This window comes from Poecile atricapillus, chromosome Z (genome assembly GCF_030490865.1).
Source record: "Poecile atricapillus isolate bPoeAtr1 chromosome Z, bPoeAtr1.hap1, whole genome shotgun sequence".
In the NCBI taxonomy this organism is placed as follows: Eukaryota; Metazoa; Chordata; class Aves; order Passeriformes; family Paridae; genus Poecile; species Poecile atricapillus.
Window position 1 is genome coordinate 70040313 of NC_081289.1, and position 21353 is coordinate 70061665.

Consider the following 21353-nt stretch of genomic DNA (forward strand, 5'->3'; position numbering starts at 1 on the left):
TCCCCCACTCAAAAAGAAATACTCATTTTTACATGAGAAACTTAATTGTGCTGTATTTGTAACACCTCAGGCGGATAGAAAATAAAACGTGTGGCAAACAAAACCGCACAATTAGTCACATGAAATCTACCAAATACTAAAATTATAACTGAATACTAACAAACAGCTTACCTGGAATAAAGGATGACAATTCACAAACAGTTATCTAGGAATTAAAGTATCTCTCTCTTTTTTTTGTTTTTTTTTTTTACTAAAATAATTAAAAAAATCACAGTATTTTAAGAAATAAAACCCACACTGGGATTTTAAGCACAATTTGTTTTTCCTTTCTTTAAAACTTTTTTAATTCTTCCTCCATTCACCACCTTGCCCAGCAGTCTCTCTACATTTAACCACAACAACAACAGGTAGTACTGACAAATGCAGAGATCTCCCTTGGTTAATTCTGAGGTACTAGGAAACAGGTGACTGTTTTAAGCAAAGCAGTTTCTGTTTTGTTTTCTTTTATTTTTTTCGTTTGTTTTCTTTTTTTTTTTTCTCCCCTGTGTTTTTTTTTTTTTCCACTTTTTTTTTTTTTTTTTTAATTTTTATTTTTTTCTCTCTTTTCTAAAGCAGTTGCGTTCAGTCTGGAAAAGCGTTACGTATTAAAACTAGAAAAATGCACACAAACTCGTGCATCCAAAAAGTTGTCCCCCCACCACTTCTTCCACGCTCACGATGCTTCCACTCATAAAACAATCGAAGTCTCCACTGCAAAGCACGATGTGTAATGTAGGAAAAACACGGGGAGTTGCTTCATTAGTCCAAGATGAACATAACTTCCCATCGTCAGATCCAGAAGGGGGAAAAAAAAGATGCAGTGATGTAATGGAGCCACTTATTCCATCACTTAAATAACTTTAATATACACACACTCACACAGGTACCAGTGCTTTGAAAATAGATCATTCAGTCCTAAAAGCAGCTTTATTTCTTCCTTCAGCCCTCCCCACCCGCCCTGCCCCGCTCATCACTGTTCAAGTACTGTCGATTAGAACCACACCAAACGCTTCATTCATTTTTGGCCTCCGCGGTGTCCAGGAGAGGTTGGTCAGCAGCCACCATGCTGTCCGCCGTTTCTCCGCCGTGGGAGTAGTCCACCACCATGGTCTCGATGCCTTCCTTCTCCTCGGGCAGCGTGCTGGCCATCTCCTCCACGTCCTCCTTGGGCTGGCTGTCCTTGCCGCTCCTGTGCTTGCTCTCGTTCAGCGCCCTGCAAGGAACGGCAGCGGTTGGGCAGGGGTCACGGCAAAGCCAGCCCTGTGCCTGCCACAGGAGGGACAGCGGCAGGTTTCCAAAAAGGCAGCCACCACACCGTGCCACTGGCTCAAAAGGAGAGGCAGAGGAATGAATGAAGGTGCTGGGGGGACACTGTAGCCCTGAAATGGAATCTTTGTCTGCTCTGCGCTGGGATGGATTTGGGATCAGAGGGAAGAACTCAAATTGTGGCACTTGAAGTTTATTCCCATCCCCCTGGCCCCTTGTAAGCAGGAGACACCAAACAGAGGAGCACATTTCCCAAAGAGCTAATAAAATCCAACAAAACTTTTCACAGGTTGCAGCATTTCAAGTACTTATATTCAGACCCACATTCTCTTAAGGGCAAGAGAAGTTATTGTTTCTCATCCTAGTTAACCACAATGCTGTATTCAGATGCTCCCCACATGTCAGCAGCCTTGAATGAAATCTACCCTTTGAGGAAAATCTAGAAAAAGCCATCTCTGCTACCAGTGAGATTTACATCAAAAGAAAGAAACAGATTGCTCCAGAGATTCCTATCTGTGATATGTATCATCCCACAGCATGTAAACTGGCCTAGAGAGGAAAAGTTTTTTAAAAAATTAACAGCACACTTAGGGGAAGTTAATCCTGGCCAAGAGGCATTTCCCCAGGGGCAATCTTAAATTTTAGAATCACAGTTGAACCCTAGGGTTTACAGCCACCCTGGGCAGCAGAGTTAAAAAAAGGATGCAGAGACATCCGATCACTGCATCCAAAGAGAGGTTTGGTCTTCACAGAACTCTGTGTTTGCATTTATTGCAGCTTTTTGGGAGGGCAGGGATGGGGTGGGGGGAATGTCTAGAGATCTCCTGACACCTTTGTCTGTTTGGCAAGGGAACACAAACCAACTTACATGCCATGCCTCAGCACATGCCGCTCCCACTCGGAGCCCTCGGTAAAGGACCGGCCACAGAACTCGCACGGGAAGCGTTTCTCTGGAGCACTGCTGTCAGGAAACATCATGGGATCTGAAAAACACAGCACAGCCTGTCAACTCAGAAATGCCAGGCCAGGAAGGGACCACTGTGATACTACTCCAGTCCAGTCTGCTGCACCTCTCATTCCAGAGAAGCAAAAGGACTTTCCTGTCAAACAACTGGGAAAATGCAGCTCCTGAAAAGGAAAGCGATGCTGGAAGTGACAAATCCCATCCTAGGTCTTAAAGCATCTCTGCTAGTAAGGGTAACAAGTTACCAGTCCCTGCTCCTCTATTTCAACAAATGAAGAGACTGTGGAATTTAAATTCTAAACCAGAACTGCAAAGCTTAGGACTGAAGTGGCTTGAAAGCAGAATCAAAAAAACCCCACTCAAGTCCATCCGTATTTTTGGAACTGGCAGCACAAACTTCAGGGAACATGCAGATTTGGTACATTTAACATGTGATCCTTGTAAAAGATCATGGATTATGTCCTGCATCTTAAATGCAAAGGTGTTTCATGCCATCCTAATCTTTTATACAAAGTGCTTGGGGCCTCATTTGCAGAAGTGTCAAGCACCTTGTGATGTGAGTGAAGTCACTGGCAGCTCAGGGAGTGACATTCCTGAAAGCCAAGCTCCATGTGAACACAGCCTGCTCTGACAAAAGATGAAACATTTTCTCACAAATTAAGAAGATCACCGCACCACCATTGAAAATAATTGCATGAACTATCTCACTTGATTCTTTTGCTGGAAATGAGACAGCACCATCTGCTCAGAGCATTAATTCCTTAGCAGGGATTATCTTAAGCAAGAAATCAACAGAATGTCTTTCTGACTCCTCCTGAACTACATAATAAAAGAAAAGGGATTTTGCTTAATTTTGGTTCTGATCTCTGCTCACTTGATTTCTTCACTCTCTGACTTTGTTCAGGATCAGTCTGTGAACTCAAAATTGCTCGCATATTCCCTATTATCCACACCTAAATCCTGCAAATGCATTTTTGTGACAAACTTCTCACTAGTTAACCTTTACTTCGGCTTTATATGGAATGGTTCTTGACACACTTTTTTAGGACTCTTCCTGTGAAAGGAGAAAAAAATAATCTACTTTGTATTTCTTATTGTTGGGGGCTTATTTATTATGGGGTTAAATATCATAAAGCTGCTGTGTTGGGGAACATAAGCAAATGCCACCAGCTCAGTTTACATCTGGATTTTTAACACCTTAAGCATGGCACAAATGTATAAACACAGACTAGTCATGACACAGGGATAAATATTTTTGGTGGGTAATAGTTTTAGAGGTGGATGCTGCTGATATTCTCTGTAAGAATACAGATATGGATGGAGCTTGGAGCAAACCTGGGATAGTGGACAGTGACCCTGCCCATGGCAGGGGTTGGGACTGGATGCTCTTTAAAGGGCTCCTCCAACCCAAGCCAGTCCATAATTTATACTTGCAAATCCCATGAAGTTTAGCAAGTGTTACTCTAGTAAATCCACCACCTCTTCAGACAACACTGTCTTGTTCATCCTACTCGCCAGTAACTTTTGCCTCTAGAGATGTGAATTTTGGCTGCTTCCCTGGAGGATTATCAGAAGCTGGTCTTCTCTGGATCCTGCAGAGGAGAAGTGACAGACTGCACTGCACACACACCTGACCTCTCCGTGGTTTTGCTGTCACACATACAGTCATGGACATTTAATTTTTGCCTATTATGGAAAAACACCTCTTGATATGCTAAGACCAAGACATAAAGATCAGTAACAGCCTCTCTGAGACACAGCTCTACCTGGGTGAGCTGGTCTTGGCATGGTCTACACCAGACACTTTGTTTTTCCCCACACATCTCCTTTTATACTATATCCTTTACCACAAGCAAATGACTCCTTTCCTTTGCCATCCAAGAGTGCAGTGCAGCTCTCCTGCCCAGCTCTGCCTGTCCACATGGACAGTGGCCTTTGTCAGGTCCAAGAGCCCACTTGAAGAAGCCACAAGCTCTTATTTACATCTACAGTAGTGCACAGAGCAGCTCACATCCAAGTGGTGAATCTAGGGAATAAATCCTGATTCTCCCCAAATCACAGACCTCAGACAGATACTTGGAGCACACAGAGGAACTCTGAGCAAACCCCACTTCCTGCTAACACCAGAAAAGCTGGAATTGTCAGATGCACCCCAGCAGCACCCAGGATTGCAGAGTTTGATGTGGCTTGAAAGCTGTGACAGCATTAGCCACGGTGACAGGCTCTGTTTGGAACCACGGGTCTGGCTCTCTGCTGTCAGGGCAAACCATTGCTGTGTAAGAAGGACCTTCTGAAAATGCCTAGGGAGATGACAGCATGCAACTTAGCAACCTTCAGTCCCTGTCTCACTGGGACATTTTCCAAAGAATTTTGCACCTTAAGAGTGGTAACTCACACTATTTGTCTAGGAAAAGCACAATCGATACAACAATTTTCTAATATCCTTGTTGTAGTAGTCATAACTGTTTTCTGCATTTTTCTACCTATTTTACCATAACCTATTACAAATGCTTAAGAGATTGAAAAGGAGAAAAAAACCCAACAATGGTGAAACATCAACTCTACAGGCCAGAGAAGAAAGAAATGCTGCAAAGCAAACATGGAAATATGCCTGACTTTTTTAGGCTGGTCATCCAAACAACCATGCAGAAATCGTTTTAGCCAGTCACAGATGAAAGAAAACAGAGGTGACAAAAAAAAAAAAAAAAAAAAAAAAGTACAGAATCATCAAGATGCTGCCTTGCTTAACTCTGAAACGTGAGGATAACACATCTATTAACTCTTGCACATGTAAAACTTCCAGCATGGAAGGCAGTGTTTTCATACTTCCAGGGTGTAACCTAAAGCAAATTTAAACAATGAACTTCACCTTGGGCTGCCCCCCTTGCCCGTGGCACATTTGCAGGGATTTGTGGGGCTTGGCAGAGAGCACTTTCTTCTCCTTGGCCCGGGCACCACAGCCCCCAAGGTCACCTCAGCACCTGTGCCTGTGTGTAATGCGAAGGTAATCCTCCCAAGGACAGCTTGACTCCTCACCCCCGCTAGCTGTGGGTCTACACACAACATTAATCAGCCTGCTGCATCTGCAGCTGAGGTGAGCTGGTGCTTTTAGTCAAATCATGACACAATTATTGCTCCAGCCACGAGGCCGAGAGGGTCGGAGCCGCCCCTGAGAAACGCCGAACTCTGAAACCCATGTGGAACTGACATCCCTCCTCTGATTCTTCTGCTCTTGCCTAAGACCTTGTGCAGGATATTTCTCATTAAAACATAATTGGTTTCCTACCCAATTGGCTTGCATTCTCATTTAAGTTAAAAGCCATCACTAACAGCTCTTGAAGCGCTGCTGATAAGCACAAACTGAATTCACGCTGCAGGGACACAAAATAAAGCCCAGGATGCTGGGGTCTTGCTATTAAAATCTAGGAAGCATGATCTGAACTCCCCTAGTTCTGTAAACTACCTGTGAATCCAGAAATGGGAATTTTTCAATGCCTGAAAACATGTACGGAGACATTTTTTTTTTTTTTTTTTTTTTTTTTGTGAAAAGCTCTTGAGTGAGTTTGAAAGCTGAAAAACCAGGAGGAAAACGTTCACCAAACGTGGTGGTGTACCTTTAGCTGAAGTGCACAGGACCTGGCTAAGTGGAGTTGTCAGTATCAAGAATTGGGTAGCCTGTTGTTCAAACCATGAAGGCACTAAAGAGATAAAAGAATTGTTGCATTGTTGCACCAGACAAAACACAGTTACACCAGACACTGGAATAACTTGCCTTTCATGGGAGAAGTCCTTGGAAAGGAAATCTTTCATTTAATTAACAGAGAACTTGCTTTTTCTCTGCTGATCTAAATTCAACCAAACCAAAAGTAAATGGCCTAGCCTTGTTGAAGTTGGTGGGATTATTCTTAGGTACAAATCTAGGCATATTTATAGCATATTTAAATATAAAATGGTACAGACAGGTCGTCATGGATATACCCTGCCTCTGGAGCTGCCAACTGCAGCAACTGCAATCAGGACTGTCTGACAAAGGGTGCTGGGCAGAGAGATAAGTAACAGCCCATAAAGCAGCCTTCATCCCTCACCTGGACTGTGCCAAATGAAAGCTGGAAACTGGTTACCAAAACAGAAAATCTGACAGGCCACTAAAATAGACTTACATAGTTTTCCAAGCCCCTGTAGATGCTATCTGAACAGGGAGATTAGTCACAGATGCTATCTGTGCTTCCTCATAGCATGTATTGTCTCTGAACAGACAAAAAACTTGTAAGAAGGATTAGAAACACAATATTCCCAGAGGAGCTGTGTCTTCAGGAGAGCCACATTCTGTTACTGCTCCTGTTCCTGCAGAATATGTGCTGTCCACTCAACAGCTGACGTGGCATGGCTGGATGGTGAGGCAGGTCACAGTGCCCAAAAAAACACACCAAAAAACCCCCCAACACATCAGAGAGCTGCACTGACCTCTCTCTTGAGCTTTGGGGCTTAGCTCTTCTTCTTTTTCTTCTTCATCACTGCTAGAGCTCTCTGTTTTCCCTTTCATTTGTTCCAACTGGTCCAAGTTAACCCGTCCAACCAGCTCAAAATTACGACTCACCTTTGAAAGAAACAATTCTGTTAGCACTCAGCACAAGGACCAACCAAACAGAAAAATGGCCACAAATGCAAAACAAAACTGAGTACACCCCAAAAGGCTGTTCAGCTCGAGGTGACATGAGGTCCCCAAAATCAAATTAGTATCCATTTGCTTCCAGTGGCAGTGATTCCTCCATTGCTGTTTACCCTGCATTTCTCATTCCTGTGTTTTGGAAATTAATGAGATTCAGCAAACCCCCTTCATTTCTTCATCCAAGATGTAAAACATCAAGTCGTATCCTCATTTTTGTGGCATTATTCAACCGCTGTGATCAAACACTGCTACCACACATCCACGCTGAAGGGAAACTCTCTGTGACGGGTTCATTCAGCTTTATTCATGAAAGGATGGTTCTTTTTTCCACTAAGCACATGGCTGCTGTGTGGCACATACACTCTTGCTCATTAATAACAGATTAATTTTCATTACGCCAGGCTGCAAAGTGCTTTGCAAACTGATACACAGACTATAATGGGAACACTTCACCCAGCAGTCAAATTCAGCTAACCCTGGGGTGAAATGCACCAGCTACTTAACAGCTCACAGCAGCAGTATGAAAGGAGCAGCTCCGGGCACAGAAGTCAGGAACTGCACCACATCCAACAGGAACAGCAGAGCAGCAGCCCAGATTTACAGTGGAGGCAGAGAGCGTGGAGCGTGACCAGGACACCAAGGCTAATACTAGCTGGATGACAAGCGCCCTCTGAGCTCATTGATCACTGCTGGGAAGGGTTTTGGATTCATCTTTCATGCAGAGAGACAGCCCTCCAGGAGCACAGGCACCGAGCCACACAGGCAGAGGGGATGGAGACGGAGCAGCGAGTGCAGTACAACGCGTCCTGCAAGAGGCTGAATGAAATATCAACACCCACTGACTGCTTTTTACCCCTCTGTGGGAAAGGAAATGTGAATGATCCCAAGGAGGATGGGAAGCAGGCCGTAAGATACATCTAAACAGCAATACAGAGGTGTGAAGACTCCAGCACCGGCTTACAGACAGCTGTGATGAGGTTCTCTAACTTAACACATCACCCACAGAGGTTTAAACAAACAAGACCACATGCAAGGCACTTGATTCAACTCAGCTCATGTAAAGGAACTCTTTTCAAGGTGCAGTATACAAACTGGGTAGTATCTGAGGCCAGAACTTAAGACACAAATTGGAGAGGTGTGATTTACCCACAAAAAAAAAAAAAAGGGAAACAATACCTTAAACTACCAGCACCACCACTGCAGATCCAGATCAGAAGGGAGAGCTAAGCTAAGGGAATGATCTTCCCAGCCTGATGCACTGAAGAAAACCCAAGCAATAGCTCCTCCTGGATACACCAGGCACCTTGCTGTGATGACCAGGAGTTGTGGGACTCCTTCTGTACCATTTGAATTGCAGAAGACTCTCCAGAAGTAATAAAGATGGCAGAAGAGTCTAGCATGCCAACACAGACTAACAAAGTTTGGTTTTATAAGATAGCCCAAATATTTTTTGAGCAAGAAAATGCTGCGTTGTTTTGGTTTTGGTTTTTTTTCAGGGACTTCTGTTGCTAATACCGTCCATATATATTTGGCTTTAAGGAAAAGACATTCAGTCAATGAAGCTTTTAGTGAGGCTAAGCTCCAACAGGTGAAGGCATATAGCTGCCTCCTCTGGAAACCTGCCAAGGAAGCACTCTAGGAAATATTCCAAAACACATCTCAGTTCTAGAACTTAAAGGGTTTCACAGCTACAGAAATTCAAAGCTAACAGTCAGTGGAAAGCCTTTAATGACTTCTCAAAGACTGGAGCTGGTATGCACTCAGGTAATCCACAGAAACTCCAAAGTAGTCTCAACTGAGGACCTGGTTAGACTTGTTGTTTATCTTTCCCTTGTTAAATGTAAACGGGGATGTATAGACCTCTTTGTTATTAAAATATGTGTGGCATGTCACTCTGCTGAAGTTACCAGAGCAATCCTGTGTTTGGAATCTCCTGCCTTTTACAGGGGCTGAATCACACTGCCTCGGTATTGTTCCACAACCCTATCCCCACCCCCATTTAAATAAACCCAGCACACACAAGAGCCTTTTCCAGATAATCACACTCTGCATGCAGCAGTTTGCCAATTCTGATCAATCCAAACAGCTTCAGAAACGATTATTTTTCAGTTTCTGAAGAAAAAAAAAAAAAAGAGAGAGAAAAATGAGAAAAGGAAGTGCAACACGGGGTTAGTGCTCATGTTTGGGGAGGGAGAGGAAAAAATAACCCATGTCAAGTTGGCTTGGTCAGACATGCAAATGAACCAATTCAGTATTTTCGAAGGCTACATTGCCACAAATTAAAACTAACTGGGTCGTACCTTGTGCTCATCTCGAAGGTGAGCATCCAGCTCCTCTGTGTGTTTGGTCTCATAGTAGCAGAGTTGGCATTTGTAAGGTTTCAGTTCATTGTGCTTCTCTATGTGCTGCTGCAAGCTCTCGTCACTGGAGCAGGTAAAGGTACACTTGTCACAGCGGAACACGACTCCCTGCAGGTACTTGGACAGCTTGGAACGGCAGACTTCAATGGGAACGACCCTCTCCTCTGTGGGGACAGCACAACATCCACTCAGTAACACCAGGAAGAGTTTCCCAGATCCCTCCTGCCAGGGCAGGGTTAATCTCCACAAGCTGCAAATGCAGGTGTCCTCTGCGACTGGGTGAAGGGGATGGGAATGGAAGGTTCTGGGCCAAGCGAGACTCCATCTATGAGTCAGAGGAGCAGAGCCCAGGAACACAAAACCAGCCATAAATCAGCCAAGACCAAAAGTGTGGTTTTGTTCAGTACTTGACAGCAGCTGGGAACTGCTTCTAGAAAAGTAATAAACAGGGAAGCTGCAGGGTGTGCATCCCAAAGCATCACACGCTGCTGCTGGCTCTGCATGAATTGGAGCTGGTGTCCTCAGCATCTCACCCAAACCTGCCCTCTGGGGACTGAGAAGGTGAGCAAGGCAACACCTCTCCCTGCAAAAAAAGGTTGTGCAAGTCCAGCCAGCAGCAGAAACTTCCCAACACACCCAGAGCTTTCAGAAAGCCCAAACTCTGCAGGCATGATGTACGGAAAATGCTCTTGCTGAGTTTTTAAACTCTGCACTCCCTCTAACAAAGCAGTGATGTTTAACAGAACAGCAATTAATTTTGGTCATTTGACACAGCCAGAATCTGATGTGCCTCAACATTCATCTGCTGTGGTTCCCTCCACGCTGAGCACACAAGAGAAACCCCAAATCTGACCATTTAGCTGAGGGTCACCAGCAGATCCTCATTAAGGCTTTTGTTACCCAAACCGGCATTTTGAGCTAGAACACTTGAAACTTAGCACTGTTCCTCCTTATGGAGGAGCATTTAGAAGCATACTAAAGGAGGGTTTTGATCCTCCTCATCCAGGCTCATCCCCAAGGACAGGAGTGAAAAAAAGAGGCCTGAATCTCTTATGGTAGACATGAAGGCTGAAGGAATGTGAGACGTGGCAGTGCACACATGGATCGGAGCCAACGGGCCCTTTCTTCTGGTGAGGAGGGTAAAATTACATCCAAAGACAACTACAGAAACACACATTCCCTTTACAGCGAGACTTTTCTCTACAGCTCAACAAAATATTCCATCCTGCCCAGCTTCTCCCTGAGCACAAAACTTATCATCTCATAACTTGCTCTTTTTGAAGTTTTCCCCAAAGCTAAGCCCTAATAAAAAACAAAAACAACACAAAAACAACAAAACCAAAAAAGAACCAAGAAAACAAACACCCGAAGACTTCTGATTCTTTTCCACACCAACAACAGCTTCTCTAACTATGAAGAAACCAAACAGTGGCCATTCAGGGTGGAAACAGGGGAGGAGAGAATAGGGTTTAAGACACAGCAGAATTTAAAACTTTGGTGTTGAGATCACTAGAAAAACTTTTTACAAGGTTGTTGCAGCTGTGTGCTTTTGGATTCTCAGAAATAAGTGACACAGCCAGTTTCAGAAGTGCAAAAGCCAAGTGAAGTTTTCAAAACCAAAAATACTAATTAAAATATTTTAACATTCACTTTTCCTCTAACACCTGGCACAGATTAAAAAAGCTAAAACTTGTGATGGTATAAAACTTCAAATCAACCAGTCTGAGGTAAAGCAGCATTCTCTTATTCACATTAACAAAACCTATTACCTCACAACCACACACACACAGACTGCCCAAATCAAAGGCAACACAGAGAAGAGGGAAACAGACACAAATACCAACTCTAGATTGAAAGATTTCAATTTCAGGGAATGATTTATAACTTTTGCATTATCGTATTCATGTGAGTGAGCTTCCTCCAAGCTGTGATTTTGGAACTTGCAGGGCTACATGGATCTGGAACGTTACATTTCTTAAGGTGATGCTCTCACCTCCAGCTTGCCCCTGCAAAGCCCTGTTTATTTAATTACTCATTTAGAATGCACTTATCATGTCTGGACAACCAACAAAATTACAGCAAACCATACAGCCCCGTACAAAAATTTAAGAGGTAGCTTCTTTACTCCTGTGAGACTTCTTCAAAGTTCATCAGTGTCTACTCAAAGACTACTGTAGACACCTCACAAAAAGATGCCCTGACTTGTGGAACAATTCTGTGAGAGGTGCAATTAAAAAAATTAACAACAAAATAAACACCTAACAAAAGCATCATCTTGGTTTAAGAAATCAAACCCTTCCATCAGACTAAAATCCAGGCCAATTGTCTGGAACTGTCCCTGAAAAAATTAAGGAATTAAGTGCAGGGACATTAATGACTAGCTGTGAGCAGTACTGTAACCCAAAGCAGATATACATTTTTTGCTCAAGGCACAAGAGAGTTCAGGACTCTCTTACTCCTTTTTCCCTGTAAGGAGAAACATCTACTCAGCAACACACCAAAGCATATATAAATTATTCCCTTCCATCAAAAGTAAACAAAAAAACCCAACCCAGTCTTATTCACAGACCAATTATTTGGCTGTCTTGGGTTTTGAAAATACACATTTTTGCCTGGAAATCCAAACTACACTCACAGACCAAGAAGCATTTCCATTCTGATAGTCAAAAGTAAGCACTGCACAAGGGTTCTGCACGTATCAGTGAAGTAGTATGTACAATGGAAAATGCCAGAAAAAAAAGCATGTGCAAAGAATCAGGATCTGTAGCAAGGAAGCCTTTGGGGAGGTAGGTAAATTTGAAAATTTATCTTAAAGGTTGCTATTCAAAAAACATATGGGTGTTATTCTCTGATATGGAAGAAGAAAATCACTAGTTCTCCAAAAGAAGGATAAGGAAGAAAAATGCCCAAGGATTTAAAAGTACAGCCAACAGTGAACTTGGAAAGTTGCATTCAGCCCTGGAAAAACACCAATATACCTCAAAATGCATGAGGGGAATGCTACTGGAACAGATAATATCAGGAAAAAAAGGTGGTCAGGCATTGGAAGGGGCTGCCCAGGGAGGTTTGGAGTCCCCATCTCTGGAGGTGTCCAAGCAACACTTGGAAGTGACACCTGGTGCCCTGGGCTGGGGAAAGGTGGGGATTGGTTGGATTAGATGGTTTCAGAGCTCTTTTCCAACCTGTGACACACTAATTATATTGTCCAGCACAAATTAAAGTGTAACATGCTGCTAGATCAGGAATTCTCTGTCTTCTCTTGCCTGCCATAAAGACCAGGAAGAACTAGAGAACCAAACTTCTCCTCACTGACCTGCAGCAGCCTTTGGCTGTGTCAGCCCTCTGGGACAAGACACCTGTAATGACTCTGTGCTTCATCTGTACCCACAGACGGGAGGCTTTAGTGTCCTGACACTGCTCAGGGGCAGGTGGTACCTGAGATAAGCTCTTGGAACCTCTTCTTCTTCAAGGAAAGCATATTCCTTGCCTTATTTTTTTTTCCCCCCTCTCACTAGGCATTCAGGCTTTTAGCTGATACTGCTTTAACCCTGTGAAATTCAGCCTCTGCAGCCACTCATTAGGAGGCAAATATATTCTCCATTTTGAGCACATGCTGTTTCACCAAGGATTAGGGGGTGCAGCAACTCGGAAGTAATGCAAGAATCATACATCTGTAAACATGCCTTTTGCACAAAGGGAGCATTAACTACGAATGGATCAAGTCCTTCACTCCTGATTTTACATACTGCACAACTCCATCTACCTCAAAACTAATTTTCTTGGGCTGCAGCTCAGGGTTATGCCCTTGCTTTGCCAATGTAATGGCCATAAAACAGGAAGGCTATCTCAGACTACATTGACTACCCCTCAGTCTCTCTTCCAGTGCATGTTAAATCTTGTCAAAATCATCTGCTTCAGCTGCCACACAAACACAACAGCAGAGGGCTGTTTTTTAGCTGGATATATGCACCAGAAATTACTCTAAATAAGAACCCTGGACATGTGATGTCAAAGAAAACCCTTTTGTGGCCTCTGGGACTCTTAATTCCATTTGCATTAAAACTTAAGATCCACAGCTTCACTCACCCAGGAGGTGACAACCTCCTTTCAACTGGTCAGAAACAGCTCTGCAAAAGCAGTAGAGCTGCTTGAGCTCATGAAGCGCTCTTCTGCAACATTCCCATGATGGAAAATACCCTAAACCCATCCAATTCCCCCTGTTTTAAAGGTCTGGCATGGTCTGCTGGAACCCTGCCACGGCCACAAAATGGAGCAAACTGGGCAAAATCTGACAAGGCAAGCCCTTCAAAGACAGGAAATAAAAGCCAAAGCATCGGCCAAAGCCTTGCAACCAAATATGGCAGCTCTGTGATGTGCTTTCTGAATCACTGACAGGTAATGTCCCCAGATGTTCCCTCGGAGCAGCCCTGCCAGCAGAGAGAAATCTGAACTCTGCCAAGCTCACTGCGCTGGTACAAGAAGGACTTTGAGCTACCAACGCTGAGAAGTGGTATGCTACACGGAATTACGACAGCGCTTGTCACACCAGAATCTCCTCCAGGAAAAAGATGGCATGCAAAACCTGTGTTTGCTCACCACCAGCACCCCACTGTGAAACTCTGCCCAACCTGCAGGCAGGCAGAGTGCCATCCCAACACATGGGTTTGGATTTCGGCAGCCAACAGACCATCCACAAGCATCAAGTGTGATAGCTGTGGGCAGGAATCCCAGCCCAGAGAGCCCAAACTGCTGTCTCTTCTGAGCTAGCATGCCCACAGTTAATAGAATATAGAAATCCTTAATCCCACTTTTAGCAGGCTTTTAAAAAAAAAAAAAAAAAAAAATTAAAAATGGAGAGGTGTAAACAGAAAAGGAGTCTCAGAGTAAAGCAAAAACTGAGGTAATTATTTTGTTCCTAAGAACACCGAGGATAAAATACCCAAGGAATTTATCAAGGGATATTTTGAGGCCTCTACGGTTAGCTGATAAACCTTTTGGGTGAGTTTATGATAGCAAGGCCTTTAAGATAAAAAGGACAAGGGCAGGGCACAACTCTGGCCTAGATCAGAGCTGCAAATTAGGGCAACTCTTGCTAAGCAGATGTTTGATGGCTGCTCACCTCTCCTGAGGGAAAGCTTAAAAGCTATCCCAAATCTGCCCTGTTTCATCACTGGCAAACCTCACATTTTACTGGAAATAAATCAGATGCACCCTACAGAAATGAAACAAAAGGATTACCAAGGGCTAGTGACTCCTTCAACATATCTGTCCTCATGCACAGAGAGAGAGGAAAAAATTAATGCAACCAGTCTGACATATTTAATGGAAGCAGACCAAGGCACTGTCCAGCATGCCCCTCAGTGGACACAGACACGGACACGGACGCTGTTACCTCTGTGCAGAACTATGTGGTCAATCATGTTGCGTTTGTATTTGGTGTGGTAGAGACAAAGAGGGCAGCGAAGGTCTTTGGGTCCTTCCTCGGGGACTGCCGAATGCCCGGCCTCCACGTGCATAGTAAAAGCAGATCTGTGAGAGAGGAGGGGAGACAATGGCAGCAGTCAGGAGGGGAGCAGCGAGGTGCCACAGCTCTGTCAGGAATGTGTGGTGTAAAAAGGTGCAGATGCCACTCAGCCCTGTCGGCGCGGCCCTGCAGAGGGGCTGCTCACGTGAGCGACACGTGAGCGGAGGAATCCGCAGGCTCCTACCCTCAAAGCAACAAACACTTGTGACAAGATATTCTGCTGCATGGGCTGCTCCATATAGTCACACTGTTATAGTTAAGATAGCAAAAGAATTCCCATCCTTCATGCTCATTATCTGTCTTCAGGCTGAAACATCCAGTGCGCTTTCTCCGGTGAAGGTTAAATTTGTAGTAAGTTGAACAAAATCTGTCAACTGTTCTGGACTTGCAGAGGGGAGGACAAACTTATTTCAGGCAGAAAACATCCTTAACCATCTTGATCTATACAGCTGAACTGTTCAGATTGTGGGTACCAAAGGGATTTGTGTTCATAGTGAGTTTGGCACTGACTGGTGTAACTTTCAAAGCATCAGCTGTAATGATCTGAAAACCCAAGACTTAGAATACTGTATTTATTAGTGTGGAAGAATGAATGAATACTCCACAGTACTTCTGGGCCAAAAATTTCATGCTTGCATTTCACTGGTGCATACTTAGAAGTTGCAAGAGATATGCACAACTGAAGAAATTTAGTGTACATCCACCTAACCACAAGCCCAGCTACTGAAATCAGAGCTGTCTCTAAACTTGGGGGACTTGGTAATTTTTTCCTAAAGTAGCTGATAAACCTTGCAAGAGCTAAGGGGCTTGATGCATTGGACAAGAGTAAAAAAGTGGCTTTGAACCCTATCCAGCAATCACTGAATTCTGCAGGTATATTTCTATCAACTTTGGTCACTGCTCTCATACTTTGAAGTTTCTAGGGTGGCTTGAAGAGGGGATTGGTATGGTTCTGGGGGTTCTTTCTGCCTCCTCCTCCCCTTTTTTAAGACAGAAAATAAGCTGCTATGAATGTATTTAAATGCTGCCTGACTTATTTCATAATATAAAAGTGAAAGAAAATGGCATTTGCATGACACAGACTGGACCTGCAAATTTCTGGTAGTATTTAAGACAGAGAGCAATCAGGATACTAAGCATAAGCAGCAGATTTTAACACGGGGAGAGCAAAGATGAAGCAACAAATGGTAGAGACATGTAACTAGAGGCTGTTCCCATGTGGATTCTCTCAGGTTTGAGCTCAACATTTTCTTCAACAGAACTCTTTCCTTTGATCCAGTCCTACTGTTTACTGTCACTCTTAAGTTGAAGACTTCAAATGTCAGCTGAGGGTGTTATGCTTGAGGGCCCAGCACATCAGGAGGAAATGATGAACTGCACAGGCGCCTTTTTCTCTTTTCTTACAGAGGAGTAGCTAAAAACACACTCACAAACAAACAAACACACAAGGCACTGAACCTTTAAATTTAAATAATTGGATTTTCTGAAATGTCTCTGTATGCTATCAGATATGCTAGAGAACAGCATCTTTCCATCATTTAAGCTAGAAAGATTGGGGGGAAAATAAAATTACATCAGAAGGGTTTCTTCAGTAAGGTGATATAAATTCCCCTGTCGCTGTGGGACACCTGATTGTCCCATGTTTCATGCTGTTTGCATGTGGAAATTACATTATTTCTGCAGAGGACATTTTCACACTTACGGAGAAAGGAATTGTGATAGTTTTTGATTCTCAGAGACGTAAGGAGGAGTGTAGCAAAACTGCCACCTTGGACTTCCAGAGGGCAGACTTTGGCCTGGCTGAGAGAGTCCCCTGGGAGCCCATCCTGCAGGATAAAGGAATCCAGGAACACTGGATGTTCTCCAAGGAGAAAATCCCAAGGGTGCAAGAGCAGATTGACTCCATGTGCCACAAGATGAGACTGGCCTGACTGAACAGAGAGATAGGTCTGGAACTTGGGGAAAAGAGGAGTGTTTATGACTTTTATAAGAAGGAACATGCCAAACAGACAATGGGGATGTTGTGAAGCTGTTGGCCTCAAGCTGCACCAGAGGAGATTTAGATTGGATGTAAGGAAAAACTTCTTCCCAGAAAGGGTTGTCAGGCATGGGAACAGGCTGCCCAGAGAAGTCACCACCCCTGGAGGGATTTAGAAGATGTGCAGATGTGTCACTAAGGCTTAATGTTGGGATTGGCAGTGCTGGGTTAATGGTTAACTTGATGATCTTAAGGGTCTTTTCCACCCTGAACAATTCTACGATTCTGAAACCTGCTGTAAGGACTTACTGTGCTCCTGTCTGCAGCAGATGGTACCGGCTGTTGTAGGAGAGAAGAAAATGGATTACATGGATGCTGCTGTGATCTGGCATGACATTTCCTATGCTCCTCTCCCTGGTCAGCAGTGGCCATGTTCCTGCTAGCTACAGACAGCTCTCAAAGACCTCAGAAGTCTTTTCAAGCGCTAAAAAAAAAACCCCTTTACGAGTTCAGTTCATCTGCTTTGCACAGTACTTACTTAAAGCCTGTATAAAAGGAACAATCTTTGCACTTGAAGAGCTTTTTCCCTCCGTGCTTGTCGCGGTAGTGGCGCCGGATGCTCTGTATGTAACCCGAAGAGAACTCGCAAAATTCACAGTTAAGGATGGCTTCCGCTTTTTCCACTCCTGCAGCACTCCCAGAAAGTGGGATTGGGCTGATGTTGTTGTTGTTCCTGGCCAAAGCTGCAGACTGGTAGTGGTTCAACTGCTGCTGAACATCAGGAGGCTCTGAGTATGAAGAGTCTGCAGGGAAACACAGAGAAGCTGTTATTCCAGGTGGATCCACAAAGCTAAAAAAAGGTTTGATGATGCCTGCTCCAGAACCTACTGGCTTTTGGAGGGGGTTGATCAAGCTGTTGGTTATGAAACTAATCCTGCTTTCTGAAGGGATTAAGAGGTGCAGCACTTCTTAATCTAATTTAAAGTGCATTCTACAATTTATAAGGTGAGCAATATAAATTATGTTTTTTTAGACCTGATTTGGGGAGGAAAGGAGTGACACGTTTAAATTAAAGTGGTCTAATAAGAATCCTGATTTTAAAACACTTAATTTTTTAAAAATTAAAGTAAAGCCTGTTAATCATACTGCCAAATGTTTTGTGTTTGGCACATAAATCAGACCAGATCCCCCCAAATATTTTCTGCCAGTTTATACAAGGTGAAGATCTGGCACAGGATACATGTAAATAATCTATCTGTATGGGAAGAAAGGAAGAAAAAAAGAAGAAAAATAAATGGATACTCTTCCCTAAGCATGCTGATGATGTTAGATATTAAATGATCGTTGGGGGGAAAAAAAAATTAATCATAAATTCCAGTAAAACAAACTTTCAAACCACTGTTTTACTATATAGTTATATAGTTTTGCTATATAGCTTTGCTGTACTGAGAAAAAAGATCTCTAAAGACACATCCCTTCAACAAGTGAGCAGAACTCTCTGCCACACCATTTTAATGGCATGTGGATGAACAGAGTCCAGAGATGTCTCAGTACTGAAACTGAAAGCTGTAATATGCTGGTTGGATAGCCCAGAAAAGGAGTGTGGGGGGAGGAAGGGTGGCGTTGAACCTTTCCCAACACACTGCTTGAATGTGGAGGTTAGGAATTCATCTGCTTTGTTCCACATAACCCACAGCTGCCCATGAATGGCACAAATCAAAGCAGATGAATAAAGCACAGATGAATTTCAGTGCAATTTTCCTGAATAGAAGACAAAAGGCTCTTTTCCTAAGCTTTCTAGAAGGGGGGAAAAAAGCAAGGGGGGGTTGAGGGGGGGTGGAGGTGGGAGGGAAGTCAGGACACAAACTGTACCAGCCACCTCCTGCTTTGATGTGCACTTCATTCTCCAAAGCTGAATTCCCCAAGGCCAGATAATGTAAGAATTCCCTAACAGACACACATTTGTGGGAACTTGACACCATCCATTCCAACCAATTAGTATGGGGAAACAAAAGGCAAACACATCTATACAGCACTGAGTGTGGGGACTTCTCCACCTGTCTTCAAAAGAGCAAAATGCTTGCTCTTTCACTTCCCACTACCACAGGCAGGGGTTATACATGCCAAAGAAGTGAGTAACAAATAATGGCAATAAAAAAACCTCCAAAACAAACCCTGAAGCAAAAAAAAGACACAGCAGGTAAATGTCTCCAGGCTCCTCTGGCTTCACCACCAGGTGCACATAGCTAAGATAAAGGCAGAGACATGAAAGATTCTGGTAAAATGAATGAAATTTGGTTTTGTTTTTCTTATCCAGGCCCCATGAGCTGAGTGAGGCTGCATTACAATGCAGCATTTACTGTCTCTTGCTTCCACCACTTCTACAGCACATTTTTTCACCAGGAGGGCTCACAATGAGCTCCACCTGTTTAAATGTCAAGGCTTTCCTTCCCTCCTGTTTGAAGCAGGCTCCCCACATCCCTTACTTTGGCACAGGACAGGTCTGAGGAACTGTAAACCCTCTGCAGAAGGCTCTTTTCTCTCAAAAGCAGCACCTATGTGCTCCCCCCTTTTTGGAACAGACCCTTGAGGGTTCAGAGGGGATTTGCTGACTCACTTCTCGGGGCTACCAGGTCCAATGATTCTAAAAGCTCAACACACAGTTAAGACAGATTTCCTGGCAAGGGCAAAGCAGCCTAAAAAGAAAGTTAACAGCATTGGAAATAGTTGGGTTTTTTTGTTTTTTTTTGTTTGTACTTTTTGCTTGTTTTGTTTGGTTTTTTGTTTGTTTCTCTGTTTTGTTTTGTTTTTAATATGTACAAGTCAAATTACTCCTAGGGTACTGAAGTCTACTCTGTGGCTCACTTGTTCCCCTCCTCAGGAAGAAAGGATCAAAAATTTCCACCACATCACCAATGTTCCTGGCCAAAGCCCCAGAGATATCCATGGCTAAGAAAGCTAAAGGTCTAAACACAGCTCTGTTCAGGAGAAAGAAGTTCTGCTGCTGTCTGCAAGATCTACTGTACTTCAGATGTTTTTACTCCTCCTATCATCTGGTGCCTATTATTCCAGCTTTCAAACTTTGCATGGGTTATTTATACAGCCCTGTGGAATCTGGTATGTGAAAACTGCAGAAGTAGATAGCTTCATGTCAGTTCCCACACACAAAAACAAAAAAAGCTCATCAAGTAGCTTTCCCTATCATCAGGAATAGCCAGAAGAATATTCTACCTTTCACACTGGCCACCTTGCAAGCTTTTAGTATATTGCTCCACTGCACTCAAAAGAGCTCTGATATTTACAGGAATAAAAAAAAACAAACATCTGAAGAGTTTTTCTAGGGAGTTGTACCCTTGAACCATGGTAGCATGCATGGCCTAGTGTACTCCTTGCCTTTTCCCTTGCCAAATTCTTTCATTACACTTGCTGCAAACTTGCTGCAGTGCAAGATTTAGCACTTCCTGAAGGAAAACACTCAGGATTAACACATGTGCATAGGGCTTCTGTTGGGTGTCTGAGAACCAGCTTGCCAGACAGCTCTCCTGGCATGAAGGTGCAGTCCAGCTCCACCAGGAACACCCTGGACAGAGCCCAAAGCTGGCTGAAAGCACGGGAAGTTTTCCACTGGGTTCAGCGAGCCCCACCTTCATCCTGCCCACTCCAAAACCAGCAGAGGCAGTGGAACGACAGCAGCTGACCTGAGCCTGCCTCCAAAGATGCATTTTGGCACACAGCACGGAGCAGATTGCCAGCAAGTGACAAACAGTGGATGGGGGTGAGCTTTTGGATAGTTTTTTTTTTTTTAAATTTAATTTTTCAGAAGCTGTGTCTTAAAGAAGGGCCAGGGATTGCAAATCTGCAGTCAGAGAGCAACAGCATGAGCTTTAAAAACTGCACTTTTCCTTGCTCTATTCCTGCTGGAAGGGTGGGCTGATGTTCCAGGCACATTTTGGAGGTGTTGCCCCAAGAGTGGGATGCCAGGCTGGAGAATGAAGGAGGAAAGGAGCGCGGGCTTTTCCTTCAAAACTGACCCAAAAACTGAGTCATGGTCCTACACAATGCAAGTTCCACCTCTTCTTTTTCCTGCACCCCCAAGCACAAAGGGCTGGGAGCACTCTGGTAAAAGTGTTAACAGCCTTGGCCTAGAGCAGGAAGAGGGTTTAACCATCCAGGTCTGAAAAAAGCAGAAAAGGCCCTAAAAGCCTACAAAGTCAGAAAGCCAAAAAATTTTTAAAATAAGCAAAGGGAAGATCTAAGAAAATTTGTATTAAGTACATGTGAAACACAACGGCAGTGAATAAACACAAATGGAAGGGAAATTAAGAAAAATAAAACACCAGGAAGTACCATTTACATTTTAAGGAAAAAAGGCACTTTTTTTTTTTTTTTTCACTAAACAGCCTTGAGGCGGCACAAGAAAATAAAGCACATTCATATATGCAATGAAAGGGGAGAAAATGGAACACTTAGCCCTGACTAATTTTAAACAATCAAACAAACAAGAGAAGCCCACACCCAAAACACTGAGATTCCTTTTTAAAAGCTAATTTTAT

General features: G+C 43.6%; 1 protein-coding gene across 5 annotated transcripts in view; it reads right to left on the reverse strand.

Moving 5' to 3' along the window:
• Positions 1–564: 564 nt before the first annotated feature.
• The window catches only part of ZNF462 (zinc finger protein 462), an 88083-nt gene continuing 67294 nt past the window's right edge, over positions 565–21353 (reverse strand). For all 5 annotated transcript variants that reach the window (XM_058825775.1, XM_058825776.1, XM_058825778.1 and 2 more), the window contains 6 exons: positions 17339–17603; positions 14691–14827; positions 9239–9462; positions 6734–6866; positions 2174–2288; positions 565–1252 (listed from right to left, as the gene is read on the reverse strand). In XM_058825775.1, coding sequence (XP_058681758.1) covers positions 1051–1252; positions 2174–2288; positions 6734–6866; positions 9239–9462; positions 14691–14827; positions 17339–17603 — 1076 coding nt within the window. In that variant the 3' untranslated portion in view covers positions 565–1050. The remainder of the gene's footprint in view (positions 1253–2173; positions 2289–6733; positions 6867–9238; positions 9463–14690; positions 14828–17338; positions 17604–21353) is intronic.